At 51.1% G+C, this 11,860-nt stretch overlaps 1 protein-coding gene across 1 annotated transcript; it reads right to left on the bottom strand.

Moving 5' to 3' along the window:
* Window positions 1–7,283: 7,283 nt before the first annotated feature.
* Lmf2 (lipase maturation factor 2) lies at window positions 7,284–11,736 on the bottom strand. The gene is made up of 14 exons (NM_001079939.1): window positions 11,495–11,736; window positions 10,717–10,970; window positions 10,583–10,611; window positions 10,252–10,466; window positions 9,996–10,174; window positions 9,609–9,750; window positions 9,368–9,502; window positions 9,190–9,295; window positions 8,993–9,089; window positions 8,738–8,920; window positions 8,492–8,660; window positions 8,305–8,416; window positions 8,134–8,230; window positions 7,284–8,039 (listed from the first exon to the last, which is right to left on the bottom strand). Exons 1-14 carry the CDS (start codon window positions 11,586–11,588, stop codon window positions 7,743–7,745), a joined length of 2,109 nt encoding a protein of 702 aa, NP_001073408.1. The 5' UTR covers window positions 11,589–11,736; the 3' UTR covers window positions 7,284–7,742.
* Window positions 11,737–11,860: the final 124 nt, after the last annotated feature.

An 11,860-nucleotide genomic window follows, 5' to 3' on the forward strand; every position in this document is an offset into this window, starting at 1 on the left:
CATTTTTAAAAAATGAGAGAGACAGAGAGAGAGAGACAGAGAGAGAGACTGAGAGAGAGAGAGAGACAGAGAGAGAGAGAGAGAGCGCCTTGTGGATCCAGCTGAGTGGTAGAGTGCTTCACTAGCATGCATCGTGGCCTGGGCTCTATCCCAACACTACTGAGAAGAAAAGGCAAAGGTCTTGAACAGAAATGCCTCTAGAGGGGCTGGGGATTTAGCTCAGTGGTAGAGCACTTGCCTAGCAAGCACAAGGCCCTGGGTTCGGTCCCCAGCTCCAAAAAAAAGAAAAGAAAAAAAAAAAAGAAATGCCTCTAGAGACTACTAACTAGGTCTAGGTCTGGTGATGGTAGTCCAAGCTTGTGGTCCTAAGTACACGGGTGAGGCTGGCTGAGCAAGATAATCACTTGAGCCTGTGAACTCATGACTAGCATGGGTAAAACAGTGAGACACTCATTACCTCTTCCTCAAGACATAAAAATGGCCAAGGGTTGTATGAAAAAATGCTCAGTATCGTTAGGAGTCGGGAAAATGCAAACAAAGACCACACGAGGCAGTAGGGGGCAATGCTTAATGGTAGGGTGCTTGCCTCACAAGCGGAAGGCCCTGGCTTGCTTCTCACCTCATAATTTTGGAATGGCTGTTACAGAAAAAGATGTTACAGGGGCTGGAGAGGTGGCTAAATGGTTAAGAGCACACTGGCTGTTCTTCCAGAGGACTGGATTCGATTCCCAGCACCACTCTAGCAGGTCACAACCGTCTGTGACATCAGTTAGGGGACTCTCTTCTGTCCTCCTAAGATAGCAGGCAGGTCACGCGTGCTGCACAGACATGCATACAGACAAGTCATGCACACAGAGTTGTAGATCCCAGGGCCATGGATACAGCTGTAGCAGAGCTGTCACACATAAGGCTCGGAGATCATTAAGGGACAGGATGTTGAATGAATGCAAGAGACAGGACTTTGGGAGACTGTCTCCTAAAAATGTTGGAAGCCACACCCATGAAGTCTCACTGGCATGGCTGCCTAGGCATGACCTGAACAAGGACAGCACCAATAGTCATACTAACGTACCCAGGGCAAATTTCAGGAGGCATCAATGAAGACAAAAAACTAGAGGCAACTGAAGAATGCCAAGAGCAGGAGAAATAGTCTCCCCCAGGGAAGTCAAACCAACTGGTTATCTTATACCAGATGGTCAGCTCTGAAAAACAAAAATATATCATGTGATCAGCTGAGTATGCTAAATCAATGTATTAAGGAGTGTGTGTGTGTGTGTGTGTGTGTGTGTGTGTGTGTGTGTGTGTGTGATGAATTTGACAGAGTAAGGGCGAGGACATGGGAAGGTTCTTGGGGAGGAAAGAGAAGCGGGAAATTATGTACTTATGTTAAAATCTCAGAAAAAAACAAAACAGGATAATGAGCCACTGAGGATGTGGAGGAGAGGGACCATTTTTACATTTTTTTCGAGACAGGGTTTCTCTGTGTAGCTCTGGCTGTCTTGGAACTTAGCCCCATAGACCTGGCTAGCCTTGAACCCAGAGATCTGCCTGCCTCTGCCTGCCTCTGCCTCCCAAGAGCTGGGATTAAAGGTGTGCACCACCACTGCGGGGCTCATCTTCATACTATTACTGGAAATATAACTGAGCAGAGCCATTATGGAAGACAGTTGACTTGATATAACCATATACATATAAAATTAGAAATCTCAACTTTGTGTGTGGAGTCTACTTCTGATTTGCACCATGTAGATTCTAGGGAGCAAACTCAGACAGCAAGCATCTCTACCTATTATCTCAAAACACACACACACACACACACACACACACACACATCCATGTTTCCATGTACTGTGCACCCCTGTATATGGGAACATCTTCACATATGTGAATATGTATATGTATGTCAAGGCTGGTTGATGTTGGGTGGCTTCTGTGTCCCTTGATGAACCAGAGCTGGCCATCGGCTATTTGGGCCAGCTGGCTTACACTAGGCAGCCCTTACCTGTTAGGATTAAAAGTGGGCTGTCATGCTCCAGCGTTTCCATGAGTTCCAAGGATCTATACTCCATCTTCAAGTTTGTACAGGAATGGCTTTACTTGCCCCACTCCCTCCCAAGCCCAGAATGGATCTTTTTTTTCCAAAGGGTTTCTGCGTTAGCCCAGGCCCTGCCTGGAACTCAGAGATCTGCCTGCCTCTGCCTCCCGAGTGCTAAAGTTACAGGTGTGAGCCACCGCTCCAGGCTTTTCTTTTTCAGATAATTTTGGAGAGGCATGATGAGGTGGGTCACTTGTGTTTGCCACCAGTGGGAAGACCTGAGTGTGACTGTTGGAACCAGCAAAGTGGAGAACCAACTCCCATTAGCTGTCTCTGACCTCCATAAGCACCACTGTGCATCGCACACCAACCACTGTAAGTAAATAAATGTACCAGAAATTAGGTACTCAGAACACACACACACACACACACACACACACACACACACACACACACTCACACACACTATGTAAGCTTACTAACTTCCCCCTGTGCTGAACACATCTCAAGTATTATATATTTGTGTATCATAAATGTAAACATTGCTTGCCACTTGAAGAGACAAGGGAAGCAGTGTGAACCCTAGCCCTCAGGAGCAGAGGCAGGAGGATCAAGGGGTTACAGAACAATCTCAGTTACAAGATGACTCCAAGGCCAGCCTGGGCCTGTCTCAAACAAAACAAAGAAAAAGGAGAAACAAGAAATAGTTCAGAGGGTATACTCATTCGCACAGAACTGACCTGGTATGTTCCCAGTCTTGAGTTTCCTTCCTGGAACCAGAAAACAAACAAACAACAAAACCCCTGGAAAGTCAGTTGTCTGGGAGGAGCTGGTTAATGTTTGTTTGCTTCTTCCCATTTCTCCCAGCTCCTGGTGGCTCCAGGACCACTTAGCAACCTGTGGCTGTGTCTCTGTACCTCAGGTCTTCTGGGTGTGGACAAGTGCTATCTGCTGCTGTGACACCTGGGGTGGCTTTTAGGGCTCACTTGGCTCAGTCCAGGATGATCCTATCTCAAGATCTGTCACTTAATCCCTGCTCAGAATGCTTTTCCTAAATAGTGAGAGCCACAAGTTCTGGAGACTTCATTGTTTTTTCTAGCAGTGGTTCTCAATCTGTGGGGCAGGACCCTTTGGGATCATATATCAGATATGTACAGCATAAATAAATATAGATCATGGCAGTAGCAAAAATACAGTTATGAAGTATTAACGAAATAATTTTATGATGGGGGAGGGGGGTCACTGGAACATGAGCTGACCTGGATGGTGGTAGTAGTGGTTCTTGCCTTTAATCCCTGCACTCCCAATGGGGGCAGGCAGATCTCTGAGTTTGAGGCTAGCCTGTTCTACATAGTGAGTTCTAGGACAGCCTAGGCTACATAGAGAAACCCTGTCTTGAAAAGCCAAAAGGAAAAATGGAAGAAAAAGAAAAAAAGAAAAGCCAGAGGAACCATATTAAAGGGGTTCAGCATTAGGGAGGTGGAGAACACTGTGCTAGAGACTGAAGGCAGGGAGGGCTTGTTCCACTCTGAGGATACGACGTGAGGACCTCTCTGGCGCTGTCTTAAACTCCCCTCAAGGCTGTACTAGTCCTCCTAGTATCAGCCATTTCTCCAAGGGCGTTTGGTTCCTTGGGTTGGAAATCGGGCTTCAAATCTACATGTGGAGGCTGAGTAAGATGACTTAGTGTGGACAGACAAGAGTTACCATCCCCAGCCTCACACTGCTCCCCTTGATCTGTAGTCGGGGCTGGTTTGACACTGAGAACCTTCTAGCTTAGCCTACTGAGCTCTGGGACGACAGGCATGAGCCACATCTGACTTGATCATCTCTTGAACGGCCATTTCCACCCTGGTTGTGGTCACTGGACAGAGTATTGGTTTTGTTGTCCCCAGAACTATTGTCCCTTGGGGACTCTTTCCTGTCATCTCTAAAAAACCCCCAAAGTGTGCATGGGAGGATAGCAGGGCTCAGGATTCTTCTCACTCAAGGGGAGTGCCAGGCCTTTCTGGGGGCTCCCGCTGCTGGAACTGCTATGGGGCCTGAAGGAAGGAATGGGGCTTGCCTTTTTCTTGACCCCACTCCAGCCTTGCCACTTCCCTTGCTGTCTCTTTTGGGTCTTCCTATGCAGACAGCTTTGGCAACAAAAAACACAGCCCCTGGTTTTTGCTTATTTCCTCTCAGAGCTGCAAGGCCAAAGCTATTTTGATAGGATACCAAAACCACTATCAGCTTCCTTCAACCACAGTGACGAAACTCCCTGCATCAACTGAGACGGTGACACTAACTTGGCTGGCCAAGTTTTTCAGTACTGCTCTCAGGGCTGAAACGGGGGCTGCAGAGATGGCTCAGCGTTTGAGGCTAGGTTTGCGACCAAAAGTACAAAGTAAAGAGCAGTTTTGTTTATGATTAAATTAAAATGATCACTGCTGATAACAAAGATGAAGCCTCATCCTTTGTGTATGGGCTGGTGTCGTATGTCCACTTGACACGGGCTGAAGTAATCACAGAGAAAGGAGCCTCCCTTGAGGAAATGCCCCATGAGACCCAGCTGTAAGGCATTTTCTAAATTAGTGATCAAGGCAGGAGGGACCACCCTGGGCTGGTGGTCTTGGGTTCTAGAAGAAAACAAACTGAGCAAGCCAGGGGAAGCAAGCCAGTAAGTAACATCCCTCCATGGCCTCTGCATCAGCTCCTGCTTCCTGACCTGCTTGAGTTCCAGTCCTGACTTCCTTTGGTGATGAACAGCAATGTGGAAGTGTGAGCTGAATAAACCCTTTCCTCCCTAACTTGCTTCTTGGTCATGATGTTTGTGCAGGAATAGAGACTCTGACTAAAACACTTTGGTATGGGTATTTAGCCCTTTGTGTGACAAACTGAGAAATGTGGCCTGATGAGGTAGGACATGCTGTAATCTAAGACTTGAGAAGCTAAGGCAGGAGGATGGCAGCAAGTTTGAGGCTAGCCTTACATAGCAACTTCCTTTCTCGCCAGTGCTACATAGCAAAACCTTGTCTCAAAACCAACCAACCAACCAACTCCAGTAATAAAGCAACACATACCCCTCACCAAAACAAAACCCCAAACCACAAATGACCACCCTAATACAGACGAGTGGTCCGTGTCTGCAGTTCCAGCACTGGGGAGGTGGAGGTGGAAGATCAGAGGTCAAAGGCTATCTTTAGCTCCCTATGCCCAGAAAGGCCCAACATTGCTTTTCGGTGGATGGAATCTGGAGCCCTGCTATCCTGGGCCACGCACCCCCAGGCCTTTTTAGAGGTGACAGGCTTAATAGATAGAATGTAGCCTAGGCTATATGAGACCCTCAGAAAAAAAATAAATAAAAAGAAAGAAAAAAAGAAATGACACTCTGATACATTATATCATGGAGTGTGAAAATACAGTACAAGACAAAAAGAGGCAAAAGGAAGATTATAATATAATTCAATCTCTATGAGGTGTCCAGGATTAGAAAGAGAGAGAGAGAGAGAGAGAGAGAGAGAGAGAGAGAGAGAGAGAGAAAGGAAGAAAGAAAAAAAAAAGCAGAACACAGGTTGCTAGGGACTAAGGACTAAGGAGAGTTATTGTTTAAGGAATACAGGGCTTCTTTTTGGGGTATTAGGAAAGTTGTAGAAACAATCACGAGAGATTGTAGTTACAGAATACTTTGAGTGCTACAAAACTATATACTTAAGAACACTGATGGCTCAGTGTGTGCTGCTCTTCCAGAGGATCCAAGTTCAGTTTCGAACACCCACACCTAGTGGCTCATGACTGTTTGTAACTCTAGGGGATCTAACGGCTCTGTCAGCTGTGCCTCCATGTGCATAACCAAACATAAGTGTACGTAAGTAAGTAAAGAAATACGTAAAGTTGGGGCTGGGGATTTAGCTCAGTGGTAGAGCGCTTACCTAGGAAGCGCAAGGCCCTGGGTTCGGTCCCCAGCTCCGAAAAAAAGAACCAAAAAAAAAAAAAATATGTAAAGTTGATTAAGGGGGCTGGAGAGATGGCTCAGTGATTAAGGGCACTGACTATCTTCCAAAGGACCAGGGTTCAAATCCCAGCACCCACATGGCAGCTACCAACTATTTGTAACTCCAAGGTCTGACACCCAAACATAGACACATGCAGTCAAACACACATGCACATAAACGTTAGAAAAATGGTTAAGGGGTTGGGGAGATGATGGTCTAATCAGTAAAGTGCTTACCACATAAGCACAAGGACCTAAGTTTGGATCTCCATAATACATATAAAAAAATGAGGGGTTGGGGATTTAGCTCAGGGGGTTGGGGATTTAGCTCAGTGGTAGAGCGCTTGCCTAGCAAGCCCAAGGCCCTGGGTTCGATCCCCAGCTCCGAAAAAAAAAAAAGAACCAAAAAAAAAAAAAAAGGGGGGCATGGCTAGGCATGGTGTCGGTCACCTTTAATCCCAGTACTTGGGAGGGAGAGGTGAGTGGATCTCTGCATGCAAGGCCAACCTGGTCTATAGAGTGAGTTCCAGGACAGTCAGGGTTACACAAGAAACCCTGTCTCGGAGCAAAACAAAACCAAAAGCCAACAAAACACCAAAATGAAACACCAAACAAAAACAGGCACGGTGGCACATGCCAGCAATGCCAGTGTCGTTGATAAACAGACAGCAGAGACCGTGGGTTTGTTGGCCAGCCAGTGTAGCTGAGCCTGGAAGCTACTTTGGGAGAGGAAAAGGAAGAGGTGGGGACCAACAATAGAGTGGGGATAAAGGAAGCTGCGCTGTGCTGTGCTGCACGACCCCAGGGAAGGAGGGAGCTGAAGCCGGGCCCTGGGAAACGGACTCCAGATCCTTTGTGCTCTGCCCAGGACGAGGCCAGAGGTGACACATGCACCTTCTCGGCTCCATCCTAGGTCCTGTACCTCTGGGATACAGATCCACCCCATCTACATTTATATCTATAACAACCATCCCTGCTCTTCCCCCTTTAGCCCTTCCATAGTCTGACCTTTCTGAAGACCAGAAGCAAAGCAAGAGGTGGACAGAGGGCTGTGTTCTGGAATGTTCTCCAGTTTCGTCTGCCTCCACCGGCCTTGCAGCCTCACAGTGAGGTCTGCCAGCTTGTGCCGTGCCGAGACTTCTGTAACCAGGCCTTTTGGTTTATTTTATGGAGAACATTGAGCGACAAGGAGGGAGCCCATTTAGCCTGGTCAGTACCAGTCTAGGTTGTGCCAACTATCCTCAGGCCTCCTCAGAAGGAAGAAACCACAGTAAATTGGTATGTAAAAATGGGGCCTTTATTGGTGCAGTCGGAGGGGCAGGCAGGCAGGCAGGCAGGCACCTTCTCTCGGACCCACTTCCCCTGGCTCCTGTCCTCAGCAGGTTTAGCTCGCCCTCTCCACAGTGGGGATGGGTTGGAGTTCCAGATTCAGGCCTTTGCATCTGTGGGTACACTGATTACAGTGTTCCAGGAAGAGCCCTGAGCGAGGCCACAGGCCCACTCTGGGTTGGTTGCCAAGAGAGTAGAAGGTGACTAGCGAAGGATGTGGTTGGTGTAGAGGGATGAGCAGGACTCTCAAGGTGACACCTAGCAATCCTCAGGGGTGGCATTCCAGTCTGTATCTGCCCTGGCAGGACTGGCTAAGGCACAGTGGCTGGGCTGTGTCATGGTAGGGGCTGGGATCCTGGGGCTCTGACTTTACCAGGACATATGTCTGGCTGATTGCACATGAAGCTATTTTTTCCGCCGAGGGGCCCAGGAGCCATTGCTGTTGCTGTTGGGGGCAGTCTGCTCAGAGACAGCTCTGGAGTCCTTCTTGGGAGCCTGCTTACGTTTTTCCTCTCTAGTCTGTTTTGAGGACTGGAGCGGGCGGGGGGTGAGTAGGGTCCGCACAACTCGGATAGCCACCACTGCCCCTAAGAGTCCCCATAGCAGGATAGAAGGCTCCAGAGGAGACAGCTGTGCCCGCACCCAGTTCAGTGTCTGAGCAAGGGCATTTTTGGAGCTGCGGGCCCGGGGTGGACTCTTATCCTGTGGAGACAAAACCAAAAAAAGCCCACAAGGTTTACTCTGGCAACCGGCAAGCGCCCTGCCACCTCTCACAGTTCGGCCGGCTCCTTCATACCTTTAGTCCAAACTGTTGGAGCAGTGTCTCCAGGGTTGGGTCCCCCAAGGATACAGATGGGAAGAATTCCTCTACCCACTGGCGGTGCCACCAGCGGCTGTAACAGAACTGGAGAGTCAGCGTGCAGCTATGGCAGGCCCCGCCCCCATCCATCCGCCACTGCAGCCTCACCTCTGATCCCCAGGCTTTGAGAACCAGTACTTATAGCGCTGGGCCCGCAGGTAGGTGGGTGGCTGCTCACGAAAGGGGTAGTTGGCAACCTGGTTCTGGATCAGTCGGATCACTGTGGCACAGGAGAAGTTAACAAGGCTTTGAACTTCTCTCTCCTTCCCAGCCCCTTTCCTGGCCCATCCCTCACCTGGCTCCTTGCCCTGCAGGAGGCGCAGCACCAGGCTGGTGAACCAGGGGCTGTGTGTATGTGGGCCAAGGGCTGCAAACCACATCTGCCAATCAAGGCGCGGCTGGTGAGGAATCAGGAAAGGGGGTGGTCGGCTCACATTCCCAGGTTTGTACATGAATTCAATCTCCTGACAGACGGACATATGGTTAGCTGGGGTGGCTGGACTTGGTCCCTTTACCTCCCACATCCTCTGGGAGGGCTCACTGTCCAATGGTGTCCATCATGGCTGCCCTCTAGCACCACTTCAGGTCGCCCCCCCAGGCCAGTCATCCGACGGAAAAGGCCGTAAGAGTTGGCCAGCTGCAGGTGCTCCACAGAACTGAACAGGCGATGAGCCCCAGTCCAGAGACGACCGTGGGTCCCAGGCTCCACATAGGAGTAAGGCACCTGCAGGCAAACAGACAATAGCTCATTGCTGCCCCATCTTCCCCCCACCCCGGTCTTCACAGGGTTACCTACCAGGCTGATCAGGAACAAGAACACTGTAGCAGTGCCCAGGACTGAGAGCTGGATACCCGCAAAGAACTTCCGTGACCATCCTTGTACCTGGATCCACCTGGGGATGTGGTGGGGGGTGGGGGGGTGGGGTGGGGGCAAGCATGGTCAGACCTGATCTGAAAGCAGCTCCTGCCCACAGTCTTCAGGTACACACATACCTCCAGAGGGCAATAAGCAGCTCCCAGGCTAGGGAGGCTGTCCCCAGCCACACAGTTGGCAGGGTGACCATCTTCAGCCACTGGGAGAACTGATGGAACGTGAAAGCTGCCAAGGGAGGGGAGTGTGACTAGGGACCGATCCAGCCCTCTCCCTTAGATTCCCCAAGTTGGCACTCACTGGTTTTAGAGAGAACGATTTGCTGCTGCCAGTCGACCTCCAGCCCAAAGTAGTAGATGGTGCCGTAGGCCAGCAGCCCATAGACGGTCAGTTCCAGCATTAAGGACAGCGAGGTCAGCAGGGTCTTGGGCCAGGCTATGGGCAGGACAGTCACAGATTGGTTGAGGGTCTGCAGCCAAGGAACAAGGGGTTCTTTGGCAAGATGACATCAGTTTGGTTGTCGTGTCAGGATGACACTCACAGGTGGGCATCTTCTTGTGGCATCTGAGTTCGGGCTCAGCGGACAGGTGACGGTCATCCAGGAGGGCAGTGGTGAGCACCAAGGTTAGCAGGTTGAAGAAATTGTAGTTACCCGTAATGATAATCAGGATTTGCAGTAAGGCCTGCGAGGAGGGCCTGCAGTCAGAGCTATGGAAGGCTGTTCTTCCTGGGCCCCACAGACCTCAAGACCGACACTTGCCCAAAGGCCACAGCCTTACCTGACAGTACACACCTGAACTGGGTAACATGTCCTTCTGCCAGTAATGCTTTCCCCACAGCACCCGCCACCTGACCACTCCCAGGGCTGCCCCCGCCCCTCAGCAAGACTCACTGGTCAGTGGTAAAGGCCACACTCTCTTCCACCCACCTGAGCATAGAAGGCGGACAGTCGTAGGCGGCGAATGGGGGCAAAGAACAGGGGTGGCACCGCAATCTCGATGAGGAAGGTGGCCACCACGCTGAGCCTGTGCAGCCAGACTGGCAGGTGGTGGGCAAACCAGGCAGCTGGTGTGGGCAGGCACTGTGTCTCATAGTGGTAGGTCAGAGCTGCAGGTAATGGCTGGAGGTCAGGGCTGGTTAGAACCTCTAGACAGACCATCCCAGCTTCAGGCCTGGGCCCTCACCAGTGAGTCCCCACCACGCAGGGCAGCGGCTGGTCAGCTTGACCACACCAGAGGCGAACATGAGTCGGAAGAGCAGCCAGCGTACAAGCCAGAATGGGAGGTCTTCATGGGGTAAGGCTCCTGCTAATCCACCCTGGGGAATCTTGTGTTTGGAAGGCCGCCTCAGGGGGGCTACCAGAATAGCCAGGAAGCCTGTCTCCAGCAGCAGGGAATCCCTATAGGGAGAAGAAACATCCTGTTTCTTTCCTATTAGGCTTCCCTTACAGGGTTCTCCCAGGAAGGGCAAACATCCCTGCCCAGCCTCAGGCCGATTGGCCCCGGAGTCACTCACCACTGGAAATAAAGGAACACTTGGCCCACCTGTAGGGAGAGGGGCAGTTAGAGAGCCACTGTGTGTCTGCTTCATCAGGTGAGGCTGAGTGGGTGGGTTAAGATTGAGGTTGAAGTTCTAAGTGTCTCACTTGCCTGGCAGGCTGATAGGTAGGCAGCCCAGAGCAGCAGGTAGATGAAGGGGTGTCGCAGGGAGTTCAGGAGCAGGGCACCCAGGGCTAGCACGGTGCCCAGTAAGGTCAGTAAATCCAGGCCCTGTGCAGTATCCAGCCCCAGTCTTGGTGCCTCCCACAGAATTGTTGGTGTTTCCCACAGCTGCTGCCACCGACCCTTGCCTTGGGGCCGCAGCGTTCTTCGAGCAGGAAGGATGCCCTCTGGGCCATAGAGGCCTGCGAGAGAGCATGTCAGAGCCAACCAAACCTTAAGACACCTTCCCAGTCTCAATGCACCTGAAGTTAGGCCCCCGAAGATGCTCTACCACCAGCTCCAGGCATTGCAGATGTCCCAAACCCCCAACCCCAGGTTGTGCCTGCAGATGTTCCTATCCCAGGTAGGGTTTGCTTTACCAGATGCTCTCTCTCAAATTAGAAATTAGAACCCCAAAACCAGGTTCAGAAGACCTGATTCTGGGTCAGCACCTTCCATCAAGCAGAGCTCATCCCTTTCCTACCTGCCCACAGAGTCCAGGTAGAAATCTGTCACCCCCACCCCTCGGGGAGAATCCTAATAGTTAAGGGAAATCAACCCGTGCACATCTTTTTCCCTCCACACTCTGGCTGCCCGCAAACTACCACCCCACCTATTCCCGCGTAGAGAGAGGCCTGGACTTCACACCCGCCTCACCAGAGAGCAGTATGCAGAGTGAAGGAAGGGATGTTACAACGTGTGACTATTCAACCCTCCACGCCCTCACCTGGGATCTGGGTGTAGAGGGACGCAAAGGCGAACAAGTAGACAGCGGCCACACCCTGTAGGAAAAGCTGCTGTGGAACCCTGGCGCTAGCCATGTCCGCTACACGGCCTGCTGAAACAGTGCCCTCTGGTTTCCCACCCGCCCCCAGTCCCGCCTCTGGCCCACGCCCCACCCGGAATCCTTCCAGTCACTGAGCTCCACCGAGTGCCTAGGAACTCATCAATAATCGGCCAAGATACTTGTCTCCTCGGCTTCTCCAGGGCCCTCCCCCGACGCGGAACCACGCCTTTCGGTGTAGGCCCCGCCCCCGTCAGGGCCGCCTTTTTACCTCTTCGAAACTGGGCCCGCCTTACGTCATAGGTGTGC

Source organism: Rattus norvegicus, chromosome 7 (genome assembly GCF_036323735.1).
Source record: "Rattus norvegicus strain BN/NHsdMcwi chromosome 7, GRCr8, whole genome shotgun sequence".
Lineage (NCBI taxonomy): Eukaryota > Metazoa > Chordata > Mammalia > Rodentia > Muridae > Rattus > Rattus norvegicus.

Coding starts and splice junctions, on each gene's coding strand:
- Lmf2 (NM_001079939.1), bottom strand. CDS start 11,588: ATGGCTAGCGCCAGGGTTCCACAGCAGCTTTTCCTACAGGGTGTGGCC. Junction 10,467..10,582: donor GTGTTCCTTTATTTCCAGTG/GTGAGTGACTCC, acceptor TTCTCCCTATAG/GGATTCCCTGCTGCTGGAGA. Junction 8,921..8,992: donor TCTTGTTCCTGATCAGCCTG/GTAGGTAACCCT, acceptor GTTTGCCTGCAG/GTGCCTTACTCCTATGTGGA.